Source organism: Pelobates fuscus, chromosome 8 (genome assembly GCF_036172605.1).
Source record: "Pelobates fuscus isolate aPelFus1 chromosome 8, aPelFus1.pri, whole genome shotgun sequence".
In the NCBI taxonomy this organism is placed as follows: domain Eukaryota; kingdom Metazoa; phylum Chordata; class Amphibia; order Anura; family Pelobatidae; genus Pelobates; species Pelobates fuscus.
In genome coordinates this window covers 129,774,531-129,799,902 of record NC_086324.1, presented here as the reverse complement: position 1 = coordinate 129,799,902, position 25,372 = coordinate 129,774,531, and the positions used below count along the sequence as shown (strand labels likewise).

Genomic DNA, 25,372 nt, shown 5'->3' with positions numbered 1-25,372 from the left:
CTCAAAATAAAAATCACTATTTAATAGATAAACCCCAATTAAAAAATAGCATGCATTTAATTATGCACTTTTCCATAGGTGGTATATCTAAACACTGCCTGCAAAAGCTGTAGTTCTCTAGTCTGCTGCCTTTACAAGCCCTCCTCTTCTAACCCTGCCCAGACTTTCTGTGGCTGTCCAATCACAGACAATGTAGATCAATGAGAAGTCTTTGCAAGGCAGGTGCTCTGGGCAATTGCTGCCTCTTGAGTTTATCTCCACTGAGCTAACCAAACCAGGAAGTAACAAGACCGATCGTCTACTTAAAAGCCAGGTGGGAGTAACCAGGTTAATTTATAAAAGTGACAGTTTCTAAAGAAATCTGCAATTTTTGCAAAAAAAAAAAAAAAGGACACACTCTTTATACACAATGCTTTACATCAAGCGACATTGCTTTAGGGGTCTGGAGTGTCCATTTAATGCTACAAACAATTTCTCTGACATTCTCACAGTATATTTCATGATAACTTTCCCCTTCCTACAAGATAAAGTAACAGATGCAGAGCATTATTTGCGTTAGCAGCCCAGGTCACTACGCCAAGTAACATTTTAACCAGCAAGAAAAGAGTACATGGGATACGCACCAGTTTGAAGCTGCAGAGATAAAACATGACAAACTGCACGTGGCAGCAAGCGTGTGTCGGTAAAATCAGTTTATCAAATATTGCCAGCAGATCTTTGTATAAATCTTTCGTTTTGTTCAGATCCAAAGAGCCTGCAAGATAAAAACATATGTTGCACTACACAAGTTAACAGAGTCCATACAGATCACAATGCCCAATAGGGGACTTTAGGGAATTATTTTGCCTGCCAAATAGTCTTGAGAAAACTCATGATAAGTATAGGCAGTAGGTTATGAAATGTAAATGTTTAGATCCCCTACATTTAAAATCCATAAGCTTGCGTTACTGGTGTGTGGAGTTGCAGTGATAAAAGACAGTATCTGCAATCAGTATTACTAAATAGACTTACCACTGGTGTAGCACATGTTTTTTATGTAAGCAAAAACGACAAGCATCAATGTATCCAGACGGTCAGCTGCAGGATGAGCCATAATATCACTGTTTACTGTAACAGATACATTCTCCTCCAGATCTTCATCCTATTATTTGAAAAGCAATTTTAAATGCTAATAAGAGTAATAATAAAAACAATAACAATACAGTAAAGTTTGAAGAGCTTAATGAAAAATCTTAAAGGGACCACGCAAGCACAAAAAAAACGTTTGCTTTATGACGCAGTTTTGTGGTATAGATCATGCCACTGCAGTCTAACTGCTCAATGCCATTTAGGAGTCAAAATACTTTTTTTTTTACACAGCCCTAGTCACACCTCCCTGCATGTGACATGCAAAGCTTTCCTAAACACTTCCTGCAACGAGAGATCTAACGTTAAAACTTCCTTTACTGCACATTCTGTTTATTTAGAATTTCTTATCTCCTGCTCTGTTAATAGTATTCTAGACCCTGCCTCCTGCATGTGGTTAAAGAAATTTACACAGAGCAGGGGGTGAAATCTTATAAAGCATGTTAACATCGGATTGAAAATTAAACCATTTTTTTCGTGCAGGCTGTCTCAGTCACAGCCAGGGGAGGTCTAGCTATGACTGAATAAACAGAAACAAAAGTGATTTAACTCCTATATCACAGAGAATTGAACAGTGATACTGCAGCGGTATGAGCTATACAACAAAACTGCTTCATTAAGCTAAAGTAGTTTTGGTGCCTATAGTGTCACTTTGATCTAAAAGCTTATTTACAAAGAGATTGCACTTTTTAAGAAAGAAATACTAAAACTGTAACCGATACCTTACATTTGCTGAGTGGATAGGAAATTAATTTAGTCCACAAAAGAAAGCTTAAAACGTTGTCCATGTCCACTTGGTGGCATCACTATGCAGCACCATAATTGAACAATTCTCATTTACTGAAGACGTTTTATGTATTTATACTGTATGTGAATTATCCTAATACAAGCAGTGGTAACAGTCTGCCTCCAGTAACACCGGCTGATATTAATAATTCAGAGATCATTGTAGAGGACTATAAGCTGCCAACAGCGCATGCACAATGCAGCCACAATACTGCAATCATTGCAAAAAAAGGAAGACAACCCCATTTGCACAAAAAGAAGGCATCACTGGCTTCTATTTACTTGAGCTTTTGTGATGGTGAGATGAGATGGTGCATGCAGCTTCATTGTGTGTGCCAAGTTCACTCACTAGAATGGAACGCTGCACATAGTTTTATCCAAAATCTCAAATACATGTTTCCTGCAGCTGCATTGTGTTGCCATCTGCCATAAGCAGCAAACAAGGGTAAAATCCAAACACAATGGTGTTAAAAAATTAAGAAATCATGAATTCTGTATAAAAAAAAAATATCTAGATTCTTTTGTATGATGCTGCAACAAATGGTCAGTGGATGTCTCTTTGAAATGTCGCCAGAAGCAAATACATTCTGCAGGAACATACATAATGCCAATTAAATCTAACACAAAATATTTTTCATAAGCCAACCTTTTAAAAAGCATATCTCACCATGTTGAAAAGCCCTTCTTCTGTGCCGCTTTTATTGGCTCCATCTTTCTGTAACGCAGCTTCTTCGGCGTCCTCTATTTCATGGCGTGAGGCGCTCACCTGCAAGACGACATTCATATAAGACTGTGCACAACCAGAATGACGGGCAATGTAAGCTTTACTATTCACATTGACCATGCAACTTAAAACTATGGTAATTCATGCCAAAGAGCATCAAAAGAGGATGGCTAATCAAAGTATCTGGAAGATGGGTCCCAGTTCTAGTGAGCATTAAAGGAACACTGTGGCACCATAACCACTTCAACAGATACCAGTGGATATGTTGCCTGCAGGCCGTGGGCACCTGATCCCACATCATTGTTTAGCAGAGATAAGCCGCCCGGAATCCAATGACAATATGGGGGAGGTGCAGCTATGTTTCCTCCTTGTCCCATACCGATTCATACCAGGTATGGTGGCAGTAATTAGAGAAGAGTGCTCAAATATGGTGAATAAGCACCAGTGTTAAATGGCTGTGGATGTGCAAGGATTCTCAGAGCTAAATGTAAAGTGCAAGGAAATCCCATCATCGATGATTAGGAGGTGCATGCCAGTGTTACAGTTTCTTAGTCGTGTAAAGTGATAATAGTGAGAACAGAAGTGGAGGTTTCACATCATCTGCTTTTCTGAGAGCATATAGTCACATAATAAACACGGAAACACGCAAGGGATACGGGGAACGTGATAGAAAATATCTCTACTTACATCAATTTTCAGTAACCTCTCAAAGACCAGTTCCAGAATATCATGTCTCAGGGTTGGGAAATACACAGTAATCCTTAGAAGGTTATGCACGTAGCATTCCTGACATAAAAACAAAACACACTGTAGTTAACTAAAAAGTTATATATGATCAATACATTGTTAAACACAGATCTGTGGGATTCTGTCTCATTATTCCATTTTAAGCACGGATTCCTTGGAGTTTATGTTTGCTGCTTTGAAACGCAACCCATGAAGAGATGCAAAGCCAGTGAAGCACTCATGGGCATCTGTCTTGTTTTTAATGCAAACCATCAGCATGAGGTTGGCTAGTGGCTTGGCGTTACTTGCGGAGCATAAACCAAAATAGTTATGGTAGGAAAAAAAGTGATTAAAAACCCCTTCCACCTTAAGTCAGTGGAAAGTTAATACATTGTTAAACACGGATCTGTGTGTATGGGCCTACAAACATACCTAAACGGATCTAAGAAGATGGATTCCATTCTATATAATTATCTGCATGGAAGAGTGTCAGGTGCTGAGTAAACATTGTAGACACGTGACTTTTTTTCTACAAGAATGTTCTTAAAGTGGCCCTGTCACCTCAAACCTACCTTTCTCCTATCGTTTCCTCTTCTCTTCCTCTTTCGGAATATCTTCTTTTCTTAAAGGGACACTATAGTCACCAGAACAACTACAGCTTAATGTAGTTGTTCTGGGGAGTATAATAGTTTCCTTCTGGCTTTTCTCATGTAAACATTGCTTTTTCAGAGAAAAGGCAGTGTTTACATTGCCCCTAAGGACACCTCCAAGTGGCCACTCCTTAGATGGCCACTGGAGGTGCTTCCTGGGTCAGTGCTGCTGAAAAAGCAGCCCTGACGTTCAGCTCTGCATGGAGCTGCTGAATTTTCCTCATATAGATGCATTCATTCAAAATGATTGGCTAAAAGAGGGACACAAAGAGGGCAGAGCCAGCGCCGGCAGACCTAGCGCCGGCAGACCTGCGCGGCTCTGGAAATAAGGTGAGTTTTATTAACTTTTATAGGGGGACAAGGGGGGGGGGGCAAGAAACCTAAATGGTGAGTTAAAAACTATAGGGACAGGAATCTATGTTTGTGTTCCTGACCCTATAGTGTTCCTTTAATTTCTGATCTATTTCTCGTTAAACAAGGCAAGGTAGAAACTACTTTTTTGTCTTACACTTTTTACAAATGGTGGAGTTTAAGGAAAGTTTCACTCTTTGTTTGCTTGACAAAGGAAGTGGAGCTTGCCTTTAGAGAGGGGAAAACAAAGCAGATCCATACTTTGTCTTATGTTTTAAAGAGAAATAGATCAGAAATGAGGATTCTGAAAGAGGAAGAGAAGATGAAACAATAGGAGAAAGGCAATTTTGAGGTGACAGGGCCACTTTTAGTAAAAACACGGTTTGTTTAACCCCTTAAGGACACATGACATGTGTGACATGTCATGATTCCCTTTTATTCCAGAAGTTTGGTCCTTAAGGAGTTAAACTCCCCTGATACATCTAAACTTGGCACATTAACATGAATATTACATGTTGATAACTTCTTAGAACGGCGTTGCTAAGCTAAAGAACATGGATTCTGTCCTTTTTCTCTAACACGGCCTAACTCTTAATATCACGTTCCACACGTGATATCCATTAGACAAAAGCAATAATTTAACCATCACATGTTACACTATCAGGATTAGAGCAACACAGTCTTCACATCAGGGTTTATTCACTGCAACAAAGTGAGCTGGGAGCAGTTGCAAAAATATGCCAAAAAATTGCAAAGGTGGAAAACATTCTCTACACCTGATTGATGATTTCCGTCAACTTGGCAGTCTTGGCTTAAAAATGTTGCTAAAATCTCCTGTATGCAAGACTTAAGCCTCTATGTTTTACTGCTTATTTTATGTTTTGTCCTCAATAAAATGTTAACTGCAAAAAAAAAAAAAACCACAACAACAAAGTTGCTTAATTTTATTAGTATTGGCATTTGTAGTGTCAACGCTTATAGTGCACAGCGCTTTACAATATGATCAAGGGTATTTTAACAAATGAGAAACTATTACATAATTTGACAGGAGCAATAGGTTGAGATGAGGGCTCTGCTCAAATGAGCTTAGAATCTAAAAGAGGTGGGTTATAAAAACACAATAGGAATATGGCTTTACATATGGAAATAGACCACTCACCATTGTTCTTACAGATTTGTTCACATAAGGAAACTTTTCCACGAGTATTGGCATAAGAAATCTTGGTGCCCTGAAAAAAACAAGATAGAGACACATTGCTCAGGGCGGAGAATACAGAGGATGACTATTCTGTAAAATATATTAAAGAGAAACTGCTTTATCTGTCCACACTTCTGTAGCACCCACCTCTGGTCTGCCTGTGCTCCTTCTCTGATCTCCGTTGATTTGCCCTGCTTGGGTACACTTCCCAAAGCAGGACGCCGATATGCTGGTTTTGTTGCCAAAGTGCCGGCATCTGAACGGAGTGACGTCACTCCATTCCTATAATCCCGAGTCAGCGCTGTCTAGAGAGTTACCATAGCACACAGAGCATGCGCTGTGGTTGCTATGGGTGGAAAGGAAAGGGATGTCCCGTGGGAGGTCTCTTCTGCTCTCGATGACTATCAATTCCCCAACATTGAGAGTCAGATAGGAAGTAAAAAAATATATATTTTTTTCTCCAAATCTATACATTTGCTAGCGAAACTGCTAGCACAATGGATAGATGGAGTTTTCACCTCTTTTAAAAGAGTCAAAGTTCATTGTGACAGGATCCCTGTAAATTTAAAATTCACTTTGAATTCTCACTTTAGAGACTCTGAAACTAAGAGGGGATGTTGCGGACACAAAAAAATAAATAAATGAAGAGCTTCATGCCACCGCAATCCTTTCTTCAGTTCACCATCCCGCTCCAGAATGGGAAGTAACATCCGGCATTGAGGATTGGGCTTAGGTAAGAATTCCCCCCCCTCCCCTTTTTTTTTTTTCTCAGTGTTTTTTTTTTTTCTTTGGAAGGGGGGCAGGGACCACCCCAAGGATTACTCTAAACAAAACCAGGGATTTATAAAAACACATGTTTTTGATTGGAATAAACCTTTAAATTGTTGCCTTCCCCAGTGCAAATAATCATCTTTTTCCCCCCTCCCCAATTTACTATGAAGATGTTTCACTGTACAGAATTTAATATATATTTTAATTTGGCTGAATTATTGACACTTGCCAACTCCTCATGTGCATATTGATCATCACAAAAATAAAGAAAGCTTCCACCAACAGAGTGACATTTAACCCCAAAACAAAAAAGAGAGAGACCTTGTTTCTAAATGTGTGAAAGAGGAAACACGAGATGGAAAAGGGGGTGCAGTTGTATGTCACAGCTGTGTACACGGAAGGAACACTTATAAAAACGTCAACTCACTGAAACTGTTATGGGGCAGAGGTGTCTGGACACACCGTCATACCTTTAGGGGTCAAACTATTTTGCCCCCAGATTTCCTTAATCTGCTGGGCAAATGAGGATAGCCGCCCATTGAGACAAATAGAACGTACTACTTTCAAAGGGTGACAGTGATAGGCTGATTAATGAGCGGTCATGGCCCGTGTAACACTAGAAAGTACAATTAAACATCAGAAATTAATTGAAAGCCATAGACAGATAGAAAAATAAATATTTTGACAAACTAGCTGAGAAAATGCAAGAACTTTAAATTCATATGAACGTGTTTGTATCGGACAAGAAAAGTTGACGTTTACGAAAATCATTTGGTACTTACGAAGGAACGTATCGTGCTATTATTTGGAGCGCCCTGTGGCAAGTATTAAAGGTTGCAAATATACCTGCAGAATAAATGTTTACAGGTCACACAAACATAAAAACATTAACATTCACAAACATTCTGGAAAAGTTTTTTTTAAATGATTTAGTACTCCCCTTTTTTGTTTGTTTTTAGTTCCTATTTTGTATACATTTTAAGGAGTGAACTGATCTTGCTCATCATATAAGACCCTTGGGAGTTCTCAACTTATAGAGCTCATAACTGTATTGTGCCAGTACCCTAAATGATCTGTAGAATAACACTGCAAGTCTTACTTGTTACTCCTATTTCTAAAATTTGGACAGCTCTGAAATTGTACTACTGTCACATGTGAAGTTGTTTTGCAATGTGTAAAATTTTTGTTGCCAAATAAAGAATTTTAAAAATAAATAAATAATTGTTTTTTGAAGGCGAAAAAAAAGAAAAAAAGAAAAACCCAAAATGTTTTTGTTCAGTACAAAATCTAAACCCCCAAAAACTGAATTTGTACAATGATGCAGTATGGAGGTCATTCATGTAAAATTTGAACATGGGGGGGAATAAAAACCTATTTGCATTTTATTACTAGTTGTGAAAACAAATGATACGTAGAGGCGCATGAATGTAAACTCACAAATATTCACACTACTACTTAGGGAAAGTAGACATGTATCTGTATTCACATCCTGAGAAGTTAAAATTTGCTCTGCTACACGTCAGCAGTTCTTAAAAGGCACCTGTCATGCCCAAAACAACGTATGCTCATTAGATTGAGCATACGATTTTATCTATACATTATGATAGCAGATTTGCTAGAAAAATGTATAGATTAGGAAATAAAATATTTTAAATAGATTTTTCTCCCAGCTTTCAATCAATGCCGAGGCATGCCGATCATTGACTGACAAGAGACAGGAGAAAAAGACCTCCCATAGCAACCACAGTGCATGCTCTGCGTTTGCTATGGAAACTCCCCAAGCTTGCGTTTCTAGGGTCAATCCTTTCCTAGACTCCCTAGCCAGCGCTAGAAACTAGGAGTTTCCATAGCAATCGCAGCATATGCACTGTGGTTACTACGGGGGGAGAACAGAGGGATCTCCTGTGGGACTCCATTCCGACGACAGAACGCTGGCAATGAAGGCAGCATGCCGATGTCACTGACAAGAGATTTGCCCTGCTTGCGGAAGCCCCAAGTAGAGCAAATGAAAAAAAGAAGAGGTGGAGCGGAGGACAACCAGATTACACTCACAGACTGGCATATCTTGGTGATAAATGGTGTATTCAATGCATAAGGAAGCGATTGCAGGAAAGTTAGATTATTCATAACAGGTTCACTTTGACCTTTTTTTAAAAAAAAAAAATAATTTTTATTAGGGACCAAAATGACGTACTTGTCATTAGGTCAATGGCCAAGTTTTAAATTGTAAAATCTAAAGTAGCAGAGTTGAAACGCTGGAAATACAGCTGAGATTGTGGAAACGTTCCATCTCTGATATTTAGGCCTTTGATTTGAGATCCTTATTATTTCATCAGAACTCACTGTTTGTTGACTAAACCACCTCTGTACATAGAATGTCATTAATAAAATATATATGCTCACCATCATCTTCATCATCCGAGTCAGATATATCTACATCACCTTCTCTTATGATTATCCGAGCTATTAAGGAGGAAAGAAAAACCATGAATAAAAAATGAAGAGAGAGAGAGAGAGAGAGAAAACATACCGATTTCAGTGTAATCGTTATAGCAGACAATTTCTGAAAACCATTTACTCATCTCCCCACTCTCCAGCACACCAACTCATATCCCTCCTCTGAAGCACACCAGGTAATCTCCCCCCTCCCCCTCAAAATTAGCACTGCAACTCATCTACCCCAACAAAATATTGGCACCGGTTAGAAACAATCAGTATCAGCTCCCTTCTTCTAATTGCTTCTTAAGGGGCCATATTAAAAAAAAAACTGACCAACAGTTCTCACTCAAGAACAGTAGGATGTTACCGAGCAACCCTTACTATCCTGGCCTTATTTTTATAGCTACAGTCTGCTTAGTCCGCTGTAACGGACTAAGAAGACACTATAGTCAAGTATCTTGATATTCTCTATTTTTTTTTGCCTTAAAGGAACACTCTTTTTAAAATGCAATATTTTTTATTTTCTAACATATCAGTTGTTATTATCCCAATGAAAAGTGTTTTCTTTGGGGTATAAGAATAAACAGACTTTCAGTTTCATTGAGAAGACTCTGTGCTGGAGCCTTGAGCGCACAAAAGTGGAAGAAATCCTCTGGTGACAACCAGGAAAGGTGTTTCTTCCCCCAATTAGAAAAGTGCTAATTTCTATTAAACAAAAGAAAAGAAAACACAAGAGTTAACCGTTTAGTTGATGAACCCTTAGTGCTGAGAGTAACCCAGGTAAAATAGAACTTTTATTAATCATTTAAAATATTCCATTTTAGGTCCTTGATCACAGATATAATTAATAACTACAATAGGAGAATTGTTTCCTACGAGAAAAATAATAATAAATATATTAATTATCATCATTTATTGTTGATTTCAAGTTTTTTCGTTACATTTTATTTATTTTCATATTTTGACCATTTATTTTTTTATTATTATTAGATTATTTTTTTTCTTGTAGGAAACTATTCTCCTATTGTAGATATTAATTATATCCGTGACCAAGGACCGAAAATGGAATATTTTAAATAATGAATTAAAAGTTATATTTTACCTGGGTTACTCTCAGCACTAAGGGTTCATCAACTAAACAGTTAACTCCGGTGTTTTCTTTTCTTGTATTATAAATTCTATCTGGGGGATATTTGAGTGACCTGACACACTCTCCCTAGAGGGTTTTCTCTACATAGTGCTAATTTCTATTGAAATAAACTATCATAAATATGACATACTCAAGACAAAGCATTTAAGCAAGCGTGCATAACATTTGGCTGTAATGGTCAGTATCACCACTAGATGCCCCTGTTTCTTCTAGGTTATGGTTTTTCAAAACACAATTAAAGGACACTATAGGAACCCAGACCACTTCAGCTTAATGAAGTGGTCTGGGTGCCTGGTCAAGCTAGGGTTAACCCTTTTTTCTATAAACATAGCAGTTTCAGAGAAACTGCTATGTTTATAAATGGGTTAATCCAGCCTCTCGTGGCTGTCTCATTGATTTTCACAGTGAGAAGATGCCAGCGTCCATAGGAAAGCATTGAGAATGCTGTCCCATGAGACTGGCTGAATGCGCGCGCGGCTCCTGCTGTGCATGCGCATTCAGCCGAAGAGGAGGCGGAGAGGAGGAGGAGAGTCCCCCGTCCGGCGCTGGAAAAAGAGGTAAGTTTAACCCCTTCCTCACCCCAGAGCCCGGCGGGAGGAGGACCCTGAGGGTGGGGGCACCCTCAGGGCACTATATTGCCAGGAAAACGAGTATGTTTTCCTGGCACTATAGTGGTCATTTAAGTCAGAAAACAAAATGTTGTAGTCTACTAATTTGAATATTGATTGTGAATACTTAATTAACTTGTGCATTGCAAAGATTAAGAGTAGAAGAAAAGGAGTGCATCTTAACACAAACTGTAAATCACAAACTATTGAATATGTGCATTTACCTCTAAATGCTTGTTAGTCTAACTTTCAGGTCAAATATATGACTGTGAAAATGAATAAAATCCCATCTTACCAGGTACAAAGTGTGAGATTATCATCCTAAGGCAGTGCCTCAGATACACAGTCTGGGCGGAAACAAGGTTCCCCAAAAAGGCCAAATATTCCTCCACAACTTCTTTGCCTCTGTTTATCCATGGCAACTTCTGCGAGAGAGTATAAAGATGACAGTAATGCAGCTTCACTTCAAACGTTCACCCACACCTAAACATCTATGAAGAAATTACATTCCCAGACATTCTATACTAGAACACACACACACACACACACATTAACACTGAAAACGCAAATTGCATACTTTGCAGATATAAGCATCTCTAAACAAAGAAAGAATGAAATCTCTCTTACCAACAAAATACTGACAAGCTGCTCGTAGTCGATTGTAAGATATGTAATGGAATTTCGGAATTCGTGAAGCCAATTTATAATTTGTGCATCCTGTGTGACAATTAAAAACATATTAATATGGGTCATTCTTGCAGGAAGCCTGGAAGATAAAGTGCTTGAGCCAATTGTGTTACAATGATTTACGAACCGTGATTCATAAAAATTCAACTGAACTTAAACAAAAGCAAATCTTTCAGAACCAATCTATTGCAGAAAATGTATTGTACAATGGCACAGCCTGGCAATATATGGAAATTCGCCAACTTCCATGATTCCATGTTCATTACTCTGACAATGTTTGAAACAAAAAAATAAACTGTGCGAGCTTCTCGTTTTAAACAGATATTATAAGGAGAAATTGCAAAAGCATTAAGGCGGGGATATCAATGTGATTTCTGTCACTATAACCATATAGGGTGGGCGGCATTTTTAGGAGCACATTTCAAGTGAGTGTACCTTTATTTCTGGATCTGACAGCTGATGTATCAAAAGATCAAAGTCAGATGTTTTACCCTAAATAAAAGGGAAAAAAAGTTACGATCATGATTAATTCTGTTCAGACCAGGAGCCAATACTACAATATTATTGTAAGAGACCCCCCTATTGTCTAAATGCATGCTGTTTTCCCTAGCTCCTACAAAGTAATAAAGCAACTAGTCAGGGTTATTCACAGTGAGGAATGACAAAAATTCTAAGTGAATTCCAAAAGTAGTCAAAAATTGTAAAACTACCTATTTAAAGGGATTCTCTAATGCCAGGAACACAAACCCGTTTTCCTGGCACTGGAGAATACTGAAGTGCCCCCCTCCCTCGCGCCTCCCCTCCCAAGGGGCTCGAGGTGTTAAACCCCTTCAGACACTTACCTGAATCCAGCACCGATGTCCCTCGGCGCTGGGTCAGGCTCCTAATGCGCATGAGCGTCAATGGGCGCGCATTAGACCTCCCCATAGGAATGCGAAGCTGGAATCGCCCATGGGAAAGCATTATTCAAAGCTTTCCAATGGGGATTCCGGTGACACTGGAGGTCTTCATGCATAGCGTGAGGACGTCCAGCATCGCTTAGACGACCAATGGTCATCTAAGAAGCGGGAAGTCCCTCTAGTGACTGTCTGGTAGACAGCCACTAGAGGAGGACTTAACCCCGCAAGGTAATTATTGTAGTTTATAAAAACTTAATGGGCTGAAGTGGTCTGGGTGCCTACAGTGTCCATTTAAGGATATTTTGGACTTAAATTTGAAGCTCATTTAGAATTCCCAACGATTCTCATTTTAGTAAGAAGTCCTGTTAGACGATAAATCCAGTGCATTATTCTACAAAAGAAAAAATTAAGCTTGTGACTGCTCAGATGTTGTTGAACACAATTCTTTGAATCCAATATCTGAAGTTCACTTCGACATATCCTAGATTCTATGACTAACAACGTAAATTTAAAATCACTCTCTCATATGTGGAGAAAATTAAAAAGATATCAGCAACTACCAAACACAGTAATTCACCTAGTGAAAAAAAGGATATCAGCAACTACCGAACTCACAGTAATTCACCTAGTGACAAAAAAGGATATCAACAACTACTGAACTCACAGTAATTCACCTAGTGACAAAAAGGATATCAGCAACTACCGAACTCACAGTAATTTAACTAGTGTCAAAAAAGAAAACAGCAACTACCGAACTCACAGTAATTCACCTAGTGACAAAAAAGGATATCAGCAACTACTGAACTCACAGTAATTCACCTAGTGACAAAAAGGATATCAGCAACTACCGAATTCACAGTAATTCACCTAGTGACAAAAAGGATAACAGCAACTACCGAATTCACAGTAATTCACCTAGTGACAAAAAGGATATCAGCAACTACTGAACTCACAGTAATTCACCTAGTGACAAAAAGGATATCAGCAACTACCGAACTCACAGTAATTCACCTAGTGACAAAAAGGATATCAGCAACTACTGAACTCACAGTAATTCACCTAGTGACAAAAAGGATATCAGCAACTACCGAACTCACAGTAATTCACCTAGTGACAAAAAGGATATCAGCAACTACCGAACTCACAGTAATTCACCTAGTGACAAAAAGGATATCAGCAACTACCGAACTCACAGTAATTCACCTAGTGACAAAAAGGATATCAGCAACTACCGAACTCACAGTAATTCACCTAGTGACCAAAAAGGATATCAGCAACTACCGAACTCACAGTAATTCACCTAGTGACAAAAAGGATATCAGCAACTACCGAACTCACAGTAATTCACCTAGTGACAAAAAGGATATCAGCAACTACCGAACTCACAGTAATTCACCGAGTGACAAAAAAGGATATCAGCAACTACCGAACTCACAGTAATTCACCTAGTGACAAAAAGGATATCAGCAACTACCGAACTCACAGTAATTCACCTAGTGACAAAAAGGATATCAGCAACTACTGAACTCACAGTAATTCACCTAGTGCCAAAAAGGATATCAGCAACTACCGAACTCACAGTAATTCACCTAGTGACAAAAAGGATATCAGCAACTACCGAACTCACAGTAATTCATCTAGTGACAAAAAGGATATCAGCAACTACCGAACTCACAGTAATTCACCTAGTGACAAAAAGGATATCAGCAACTACCGAACTCACAGTAATTCACCTAGTGACCAAAAAGGATATCAGCAACTACCGAACTCACAGTAATTCACCTAGTGACAAAAAGGATATCAGCAACTACCGAACTCACAGTAATTCACCTAGTGACAAAAAGGATATCAGCAACTACCGAACTCACAGTAATTCACCTAGTGACAAAAAAGGATATCAGCAACTACCGAACTCACAGTAATTCACCTAGTGACAAAAAGGATATCAGCAACTACTGAACTCACAGTAATTCACCTAGTGCCAAAAAGGATATCAGCAACTACCGAACTCACAGTAATTCACCTAGTGACAAAAAGGATATCAGCAACTACTGAACTCACAGTAATTCACCTAGTGACAAAAAGGATATCAGCAACTACCGAACTCACAGTAATTCACCTATTGACAAAAAGGATATCAGCAACTACCGAACTCACAGTAATTCACCTAGTGACAAAAAAGGATATCAGCAACTACTGAACTCACAGTAATTCACCTAGTGACAAAAAGGATATCAGCAACTACTGAACTCACAGTAATTCACCTAGTGACAAAAAGGATATCAGCAACTACTGAACTCACAGTAATTCACCTAGTGACAAAAAGGATATCAGCAACTACTGAACTCACAGTAATTCACCTAGTGACAAAAAGGATATCAGCAACTACCGAACTCACAGTAATTCACCTAGTGACAAAAAGGATATCAACAACTACTGAACTGACAGTAATTCACCTAGTGACAAAAAGGATATCAGCAACTACCGAACTCACAGTAATTCACCTAGTGACAAAAAAGGATATCAGCAACTACCGAACTCACAGTAATTCACCTAGTGACAAAAAGGATATCAGCAACTACCGAACTCACAGTAATTCACCTAGTGACAAAAAGGATATTGGCAACTACCCAACTCACAGTAATTCACCTAGTGACAAAAAGGATATCAACAACTACCGAACTCACAGTAATTCACCTAGTGACAAAAAGGATATCAGCAACTACTGAACTGACAGTAGTTCACCTAGTGACAAAAAAGGATATCAGCAACTACTGAACTCACAGTAATTCACCTAGTGACAAAAAGGATATCAGCAACTACTGAACTGACAGTAATTCACCTAGTGACAAAAAGGATATCAGCAACTACCGAACTCACAGTAATTCACCTAGTGACAAAAAGGATATTGGCAACTACCGAACTCACAGTAATTCACCTAGTGACAAAAAGGATATCAGCAACTACTGAACTCACAGTAGTTCACCTAGTGACAAAAAGGATATCAGCAACTACTGAACTCACAGTAGTTCACCTAGTGACAAAAAGGATATCAGCAACTACTGAACTCACAGTAATTCACCTAGTGACAAAAAGGATATCAGCAACTACCGAACTCACAGTAATTCACCTATTGACAAAAAGGATATCAGCAACTACCGAACTCACAGTAATTCACCTATTGACAAAAAGGATATCAGCAACTACCGAACTCACAGTAATTCACCTAGTGACAAAAAGGATATCAGCAACTACTGAACTCACAGTAATTCACCTACTGACAAAAAGGATATCAGCAACTACCGAACTCACAGTAATTCACCTAGTGACAAAAAGGATATCAGCAACTACCGAACTCACAGTAATTCACCTAGTGACAAAAAGGATATCAGCAACTACCGAACTCACAGTAATTCACCTAGTGACAAAAAGGATATCAGCAACTACCGAACTCACAGTAATTCACCTAGTGACAAAAAAGGATATCAGCAACTACCGAACTCACAGTAATTCACCTAGTGACAAAAAGGATATCAGGGGGCGTGGCTTAGCGGTCCGAGAAGATGGCAGCTTGATCCCTGAGCTCCCCGCTGGCTCGGCTCGTAACCTCGTTAAAACCGCACTCTGACCGCAGTGATGGGTAAGACTCATCGAGCCTCACACGTCCAAAGACCAGGGGATCCCCCAAAAGGAACCCCGACCCCGACAATGAAACGATATCTGGTGGCACAGGCGGACTTGGATCCGCAGGCCTCAAATTATTCCACTGAGTCGGACATTTTCTCCCAGCGTTCCCCAATGGGAGAGCAGGCCCCGGAGACGCAGGCGACGAGAGACCCTGCGATACCGGACCTAATGGCTCTGCTAAAAGACTTACCCACGAAAACCGATCTCAAGACAGCCAACGCGGAGTTGCACTCCTCGATCACGGCGGAACTCCACGCACTGAGAGAGGACTTACAGGGCCTCAACCAACGAGTATCGCAGATTGAAGCGGATTGTGACCACATGGCAGTGGCACAGTCTGCTAATACCGACATGTTGAAACACCACACCACAGTGATGAGACAGATGGCCCTGCATATAGAGGACCTCGACAACAGGGGCAGACGCCAGAACATTAGGGTAAGAGGGGTCCCTGAGGAGTTGGACACCAAGGCCCCAGTACAAAGTACACTGATGGAGCTGTTTAATAGGCTCCTAGCTAGGCCGCCACTGACGCACATGGGCTTTATTAGAGCACACCGGGCCCTGAGACCTCAAGGGCCACCGGGGGGACCCCCCAGAGACATCATCTGTTGCATGGAGAGTTTTCAGCTTAAGGAAGAGATCCTACGCAAGGCACGGGCCGCGGACAAGGTGTTGCTAGAAGGGTCGGAAATCCAGCTATACCCAGACCTGTCCCCTGCTACTCTGGCGTACCGGCGAGCCCTGAAGCCTTTCACCAGACAATTACAGTCCGCCAACCTAAGGTACCGATGGTGCTTCCCCACAGGCCTTCAAGTAGCGACACCCTCAGGCCCCTTCATGGTCACGGGGGCAGAAGACTTAGAGACGCTTCAACGGGAGTTGCATCTGCCGCCGGAGAAGTTAATCTGGCCGAACCCGCTCAGATTTTACACAGAAGGCCCTAGGCCTCAAGGCTTGGGTCCCAAACCCCAACGACTGTGGAATCCCCGCATGCAGACGATAAGACCAGCGGGAACACAGAACTAAATGTATCGCCGGCCCTGCCGACCCCCGGGACTCTGACGGAATGCACTACGCTTTGAAAGAGATGACTTGTATGCTTTTTTCACCCTCCATTTTTTCTTTGTTGCTTCCACACCGCTTTGAACATCACCCTTATTCGGAGCTTCTCCACTCCAACCCTAGGATTTACAATTGACCTCCCACCTCCAAGCCCTGAGTCAGAGCGGAGCCGTAGGAGCAGTGGACAATCAACCCGGAGTCCGGTGGCAGCCCTCCTCTTTCCGCTTCATTACCGCAAGTATGCCTGAGGGGCCAGGGGGGGTACGGGACTACACGCTTCCAGTTGGGGAGGGGGAGAGAGTGGCACACCCTGCCTAAGCATGACACGGAGGGGGGGGGATGGACACTTTCAAGCCCTGGACTTGTCCCCTCTTTATGCGAGGAGTCAGGGAGGAATACATAACCCACCCCTATAGTCACCCCGAAAGGCTGCAACCCTCAGGCACAATCTACCAGAACAAACTGGGACGCTAACCGACTAATGCCATCATACCGCCCACACGAGACGGGTGAACCAGCCATATCAGCACCGTGGAGGGGTGATGCGGCCCACACAGCTTTGAGGTGGGCTCCCTCGGACTTTATAGATCGTTGCTGCTCTCCCGGCTATCCTGATTTCACCCTTACCGGGGTGCAGAGGGGTACAGGGGAGCACTGTGTTAGGCTTTATTGGGACCAACCAGACATATGTTGTAGCAGCATGTAGAAAAGGGGCTAGATGGCTGATAGGGGTCAGGGCTGGGCTTGGGTGGAGGTATGGTGCGAAACCTAATGGGGGGGGGGGAGACAGTGGGGAAGCATATGGTCTCCGGAGGGGACCGAGGTTTCTTCAACCCTAGATAATTGGGAACCACCCAGTCACCGGGGGGGTGGCGGGCGAAACACACTTAGATGAACGACACCATATTACATCGATGGGCCGGTCAGCCCACGAATTGCGGTCATGACACAGACCTTGCACACATTTGATTATAGAGGTACATCATAGGCCACATTTCCTGCTTAGTGAGCCAAGAAGCGGGGAGACGGGATGTCCTGACTGGGCGGAACTCCGGGGGCTCGCAGAGGCACGTGACGATCTTTCTGGGAGCGTCCTGGGCCCGCTGGGTTCTGCCTACTTGGGGCTTCTTGGACTCCTTTGTTACCCTATTGGTTGGAGCATTTTGACCTTGGGTGCGCGGTGCACCCCTCCTACCTGCGGGAGGGGGGGGTGAGTACTGCCCCCCAACGCTCGACTCCATTTTCCGCTGTATAGAGTGTTACTCATTTGTACCCAGTCTCTAGACCCAGAGGGTACGTTCCTTCCCTTCTTCCCCTCTGACCTTCCCGGTTTTCCCCAAGTTACCCTATCCCATACCCGCTGTACCTGACGACCGGACTAAAGTGACCGTACCACCTGTGAGCGACTGACACATATCCAGCATGTCTCTACTACCGGCCCCGCTCACCATTTTCACACTGAACACTAGGAGTCTAAACACACCAGAAAAAAGGGCGGGAGCTCATAAGGACTTTAGGACAGCCCACGCATCCATAGTCTTTCTGCAAGAGACCCATTTTCGGGCAGGCTCACGACCCACGCTGACGAACCAACACTACCCCAGGGGATACTACAGTGACTTCCAGGGAGGTAAATCCCGGGGCACAGCAATACTCCTGCATAGACATCTCCCTTTTATAGAAACTGAGGTCTTAACGGACCCGGAGGGCCGTTTCTTGTTCCTCAAGGGGACGATCGCAGGTACTATGTATACCCTAGCCAATCTCTATGCCCCTAACAGGGGGCAATATAAATTCTTGGCTAAGACGCTTCGCACACTAGTGGGTTTCCAGGAAGGCATACTAATAGTGGGAGGGGATCTAAATGTAGCGTTAGACCCCAAATGGGACTCCTCCGCGGGCCACTCACACATCCCCTCACAATATCTTACAGCCATTAAAGCTCTCCTGGCCAGGAATAAGCTTGTGGACTGTTGGAGAGCCTTCCACCCCGACGAAAAGGATTTCACCTTTTATTCCCACCCTCATAACTCCTACACCCGTATAGATTATCTACTAATTCCCAGCTACCACATTCCGCTAGTTTTACAGGCTGACCAGGGCACTGTGACGTGGTCGGACCATGCCCCAGTGATCATCAAACTACACTCCCCCCTCCACAGGCCCAAGATCTCTAAGTGGAGGTTAAATGAATCACTGCTTACAAACCCTACAATCACCACAGACATAGGGAAGACATTAAGGGAATATTTCACCTATAACACCTGCGAACAGACCTCCCCCACCATACGCTGGGAGGCACACAAGAGCGTCATAAGAGGCCACTTCATCCAAAAAAGTGCGCTCCTGAAGAAACAGAGGGAAGCCCGTATGGCTAAATTACTATCGGACATAGCACAGGCAGACACACTTAACAAACAACACCAACTCCCCACACACCAGGCCTCCCTCCTCAGCTTGCGTAGAGAACTAACCACACTCATTCACTCCACTCATCAAAGGGACGCTCTGCGAAATAGGGCTTTCTTCGCGATCCATGGGAACAAAAGTGGGAAACTTCTAGCGCGCATGCTAGCCAAAAGGCGCCACGACACATACATAGACAGGATCCGAGACAAGGCGGGGGTCCTACACAGACACCCGGCCAAGATCCAGGAGATCATCCGCACATATTACGCGGGGTTGTACTCCCTCCCACGCCCTCACACCGTTGCCCAATCACGATCACTCCAGACCTCAATAGATGAATACCTAAAGACCCATAAGCTCCCTTCCCTGACGGCCGCCACGGCCGACCAGCTGGACGAACCCATATCTATGGGGGAACTAGCGCTAGCTATTAAATCCATGAAACCGGGCAAGACTCCAGGCCCGGACGGCCTGCCCATCAAATATTACAAAAGCTATGCAGAGATCCTGTACCCCCCACTCCTAGACATGTTCAATGCCATCAGGGAGGGACACGAACTGCCCCCACAAGCGCTCATGACACACATCACCATAATTCCGAAGGAGGGCAAGGACCGGGAGCACTGCGGGAGTTATCGGCCCATATCCCTTATAAATAATGACATCAAACTGCTGGCGAAGGTCCTGGCGACCCGGCTCCAGGTGCACGTACCCTCTCTGGTTCATCCGGACCAGGTGGGGTTTGTGATGGGCAGGGAAGCCAGAGATGACACCATAAGGGCCCTTACTATAATGCACAAAAAAACAGGGGACGACACGGGCCTTCTCCTGCTGTCCACGGACGCGGAGAAGGCCTTTGACAGGGTCTGCTGGACGTATATGTTCCGGACACTGTCACACTTGGGTGTGGGGCCGCACCTACAGGGATGGATCAAGGCCCTGTACACTCACCCAACAGCGCACGTCCTGGTTAATGGGGCGCCCACGGAGGCATTCCCGATCTACAATGGAACGAGACAGGGGTGTCCCCTGTCTCCGTTGCTGTTCGTCCTGGCCCTGGAACCCCTGCTCACTACTATCCGACACCACCCGGACATCAAGGGGGTACACATAGGTGATACATGCCATAAACTTGCCGCATACGCAGACGACCTTTTATTCTTTATAACTCACCCAGAGATCTCCCTCCCCAATTTAGTGCAGGAGTTTCAGACCTTCGGCAGGTTATCGGGGTACAGGATCAACTTCTCAAAGTCATATGTATTAAACGTCAGCGTACCCGCAAGGAGGGCGACGCAGCTCCAACGCAGCTTCGCGTTCCAGTGGGCTGCTGATAAAATCCGCTACCTCGGCACCTGGCTGACGGTTAGGGAATCGGAGCTTTTTACAGCAAATTTTGCCCCGATACTGGCTAGGTTCCAAGCAGACATGAGGGAGTGGGCCCTACCGCACATCTCCTGGCTAGGCAGAATCCAAGTAATAAAAATGAACCTGCTACCGAGATTACTCTACCTTTTTCAGGCTCTGCCCATAGCGATCCCCACCTCATTCTTTACCACGCTCCGACAAGCAATGGGAGCCTTCGTATGGGACGGGAGGAGACCCAGATTAAAATATGCTCTACTTACCCAACCTAGGAACAAAGGTGGCCTAGCCCTACCCGATTTCCGGCAATATTACAAGGCATGCCATCTACAACGGGTAGTGGAGTGGTCTAAAACCGGGGTCAGTAAATTGTGGAAACAGGCGGAGGAGGGGCTGGCTGGGATCCCAGCCGCCCTCATCCCGTGGCTCCCCGGGGGGACAGACGGAAGGGAAACGCACTACTCCACATACACGAAAGCGACGCTGAAGATTTGGCGAGGGAGTGCCGGTAGACACACACTCTCCGCATACCCGTCCCCACTGTTCCCCCTCACACATAATCCAGGCTTCCCACCAGGTAAGGACCCTAGGGCACTGAGGGCCCTGGTGCAATGCCCACTGCCAAGGCTGAGACATGTGTGCTCCGGTCAGGGGCTGAGATCCTTAGCTGACCTATGTGGGGACCCTAACCAGCCGTTCACGACCCACTTCCGATACGCGCAACTAGCGAGCTACACCAAAACCCTACCGCGGGCAGGAGCTCTCATGAGGGGACTCACCACTTTTGAGCAACTTTGTGTAGACCCTGACCCGCTACCTCATGGAATCTCGCAACTTTACACCCTCCTACAAACACACACACCCACGGCTACACCACGCTTCATGGGAAAATGGGAGGAGGCCCTTGGCCATACATTTAGCGAGGGGGAATGGGAAAAGATATGTGAGATCACACACCACTGCTCCATATTTAGTAAGAGCCAGGAGACAGCTTACAAGATACTCACGCAATGGTACTGCACCCCAGACACAACTCAATACATACATGCCCATGGGTCCAACATATGCTGGAGATGCGCAAATGCACCGGGCACACCCATACATATTTGGTGGGACTGCGAACTCATCCAAACATTCTGGAGGAAGATACACACAATCACATCCCGCTTCTCTGACAACCCACCACCACTAGAACCTGCAGCAATGCTGCTCCATCACACGACTATACCGACTTCTAGGTACAAAAAATCGCTTACAATTCGTATCCTAAACATGGCCAAGCAAACTATACCACAATATTGGAAAAAGAGCGAGACCCCTTCCCTTCTCAAGTGGTTCACTCACATGGAGGACTTGAGAGCAGTGGAGGAGCTCTCCATGTTAGCAACAGACAAACAACGTCAGACATACTTAGACATCTGGACTCACTGGATACTGACCACGACGAAACAGGACTTCCTGACGTTGCTACAAAACTAAAACAAGACTATACTTTGCCTAACTGACTTAGGGGACGATGGACAGACCCTCCTCCTCCTTCCCTTCACTTTCCTAACCCCCTCCCTTCCCCACTACCCGATAGTCACAAGAGAGAGATACTGCTCAAAGGTTGCAAAGAAATAAAGGTTCTGGAAACGGGTCCTTACATGTTCACTTCCCTACAAAATAGTAATACGCTGCCATAATAAGCTGTCAACAGGGAACCCCGACAGACATGGTCCCCCACAGATGTACTCAACTGATCAAGTACTCATCCCTCTCACATAGGCAGATAACAGGGGAGTCCTCGTAGGGAACACACGAGAGGTAATAGGGACCTTTCCGTTAGACACCCGAGAGGTAGTCAACCAGGGGGATCTTGTCTCAACTACAGGGGACAACAGTCTAACCAAGGGTGGTACTCCCCTCTGGAAGAACATAATACAAGAGTAGAAAGGGAATAGTTGGGGGGAGGGAGTGGGGGATACATCTCCATAAGCTCTCACTGTTGTTAATTCCTGGGTCCTGCGTGTCCGACATCCTTGTTGGACCTGCGTGCCCGCCTTATGTTTTACCCTAACATATTGTTGAAGATTGCACAGACCTGCGAGTCTACGCAAACATGACCTTATTTTTCCCCCATATTCAGGAAATAAAAATTATATTTACAAAAAAAAAAAGGATATCAGCAACTACCGAACTCACAGTAATTCACCTAGTGACAAAAAGGATATCAGCAACTACCGAACTCACAGTAATTCACCTATTGACAAAAAGGATATCAGCAACTACCGAACTCACAGTAATTCACCTAGTGACAAAAAGGATATCAGCAACTACCGAACTCACAGTAATTCACCTAGTGACAAAAAGGATATCAGCAACTACCAAACTCACAGTAATTCACCTAGTGACAAAAAGGATATCAGCAACTACCAAACTCACAGTAATTCACCTATTGACAAAAAGGATATCAGCAACTACCGAACTCACAGTAATTCACCTAGTGACAAAAAGAATATCAGCAACTACTGAACTCACAGTAATTCACCTACTGACAAAAAGGATATCAGCAACTACCGAACTCACAGTAATTCACCTAGTGACAATAAGGATATCAGCAACTACCGAACTCACAGTAATTCACCTAGTGACAAAAAAGGATATCAGCAACTACCGAACTCACAGTAATTCACCTATTGACAAAAAGGATATCAGCAACTACCGAACTCACAGTAATTCACCTAGTGACAAAAAGGATATCAGCAACTACTGAACTCACAGTAATTCACCTACTGACAAAAAGGATATCAGCAACTACCGAACTCACAGTAATTCACCTAGTGACAAAAAGGATATCAGCAACTACCGAACTCACAGTAATTCACCTAGTGACAAAAAGGATATCAGCAACTACCGAACTCACAGTAATTCACCTAGTGACAAAGTCACACAATGCAACCAGTCTTTAACGCACACCTAGTTACTAACATTTTTCTACGTAAACAATTACAAATATACCAAACGATGCCAGGCTGTCGCTCCATGCTCCGATTGATGTGATTGCATGTGAGAGTCAGTAAGGGAGCATGGAAACTGTTTTTAAGCTGCAGCAGACAGGAAAAGTCCATTCTGTTGCAGATAATAAGCCTAGTAAGGAAAGATCTCTGAACTCCCGTGACTGCTGCCTACATCCAGGTAGACAATTTCAGGACACTGGGTCCCATTTCTAGGTTGCCGTGGCAAGACAGAGATGTGGATTCAACAAGCCATTTTAAGTGGCACATGATACTCTTAGCCAATAAGATTCTGTTCATTTTATAACAGTGTTAAGAGGGAAGCTTTTCTAATCAAGTAAACGTTGAGATCCCCTCAGAAAAGATAACATTCTACCTCTATCCTGCCTCCAAGATGGAAGTACCCAGAGCTTGTACTGTTTTCCATACATCATAACACGATAAGGTTTATAGAGAGGAATGAAGACTTACTATATGTGTAGGTAAATGTCAAATGCAGCATTTTGCTTTTGAAATCTGCGTGTTCCATGACCATGCGCACACATTCCAGCATGCTTTGCAATTTATCCAGTGTTAAATGTATTCCAATACGAACTGCAAAGGTGCACCCCATAAATGCTTTAACACAGCTACCAGTGCCAAAAATATGTTATATATATATATATATATATATATATATATACACACACACAAGACGTCATCTAATGAATTGTAAGCAAGTTCATCAACTGTGGCACTAATAATTACGCTTTCAGTTCACAAAACCCTCTACAAAGTTATAAAATATATTTATTGGAAAGGTACATGGCCAACCACCTAATTTGATATCAACCTTTAAGTTAAAATATTACACCAATTCTTTGACATTTTCTACCCTTATTTTGCAGGGGAAAAAAAGATATTTTACCTGTGAATAGTTGGACAAGACTTCTGTTACTTTCCCACCAAACCTCACAGTTTTCTTGGGCGGAGAGTTCAAAAAGTCATCACTTTCACACAGCATCTTGACACTTGCTGGGGGAAGAAAGCAAACTATTGAAATGTAATACATTATACAATGCCTAAATATAACCACAATGGGCTACATACATAGGAAGCAAACCTGGAAAAGTTGGAACAGATGGATGAGAGAACATGACATTTTAAAGGATGGGGACCAAGACGAGGGAAGCAAAGGGGGGCACAAATGGAGATAAGCAGGGAATTTAAAGGAATACTATTTAAAATAAATATTGCACCTAAAACCTGCATTTAATATATATTTGCACATTTCTTGGGCAATATGAAAAAAAGTCTCTGGAGAACAATCCTGATTCGCCTGCATGGGGCACCTGTACTAAATTAGTTTGACAACTTACCGTGGGACGGCTTCGGGACTTCCCTGGCACCATGACCACCACAGTGAGCTTTAGTGATTATGGTGCTTTGAGTGTTAATTGATTTCTACAGAAACGTTGGTCCTCAGCCTCAAACCAGATTATTCTAGAGTAGGGTTCTCCAAAATCTAGCCCTCCAGATGTTGCTGAATTATAACGCCAATGATTCCCAGACTATTTCATTCAAAGAATCATGGAAGTTGTAGTTCAGCAACATCTGCAGGGCCAGAGTTTGGAAAACTAGTTCTAGTGTATTAGAAGGTACAATGTTCTGTTTTTCACTATGAGCTAGGATAGTGGCATTTGGCTAAGGGGTCCCGGTGTTTGATAGAAGGATTTGATTCATCGGTCGCATGCAAC

The 25,372-nt window shown here is 42.9% G+C and overlaps 1 protein-coding gene across 3 annotated transcripts in view; it reads right to left on the bottom strand.

The window, feature by feature from the left end:
* Nucleotides 1-25,372, bottom strand: part of RRN3 (RRN3 homolog, RNA polymerase I transcription factor) — a 53,552-nt gene that overhangs the window by 27,143 nt on the left and 1,037 nt on the right. For 2 of the 3 annotated variants that reach the window (XM_063430308.1, XM_063430310.1), the window contains exons 2-12: nt 24,544-24,650; nt 11,651-11,707; nt 11,156-11,245; nt 10,824-10,953; nt 8,735-8,794; nt 7,114-7,177; nt 5,522-5,591; nt 3,323-3,421; nt 2,579-2,677; nt 1,012-1,141; nt 624-754 (exon numbers count right to left, since the gene is read on the bottom strand). In XM_063430308.1, coding sequence (XP_063286378.1) covers nt 624-754; nt 1,012-1,141; nt 2,579-2,677; nt 3,323-3,421; nt 5,522-5,591; nt 7,114-7,177; nt 8,735-8,794; nt 10,824-10,953; nt 11,156-11,245; nt 11,651-11,707; nt 24,544-24,639 — 1,026 coding nt within the window. In that variant the 5' untranslated portion in view covers nt 24,640-24,650. The remainder of the gene's footprint in view (nt 1-623; nt 755-1,011; nt 1,142-2,578; nt 2,678-3,322; nt 3,422-5,521; nt 5,592-7,113; nt 7,178-8,734; nt 8,795-10,823; nt 10,954-11,155; nt 11,246-11,650; nt 11,708-24,543; nt 24,651-25,372) is intronic. The other variant, XM_063430309.1, reaches the window with a different exon arrangement.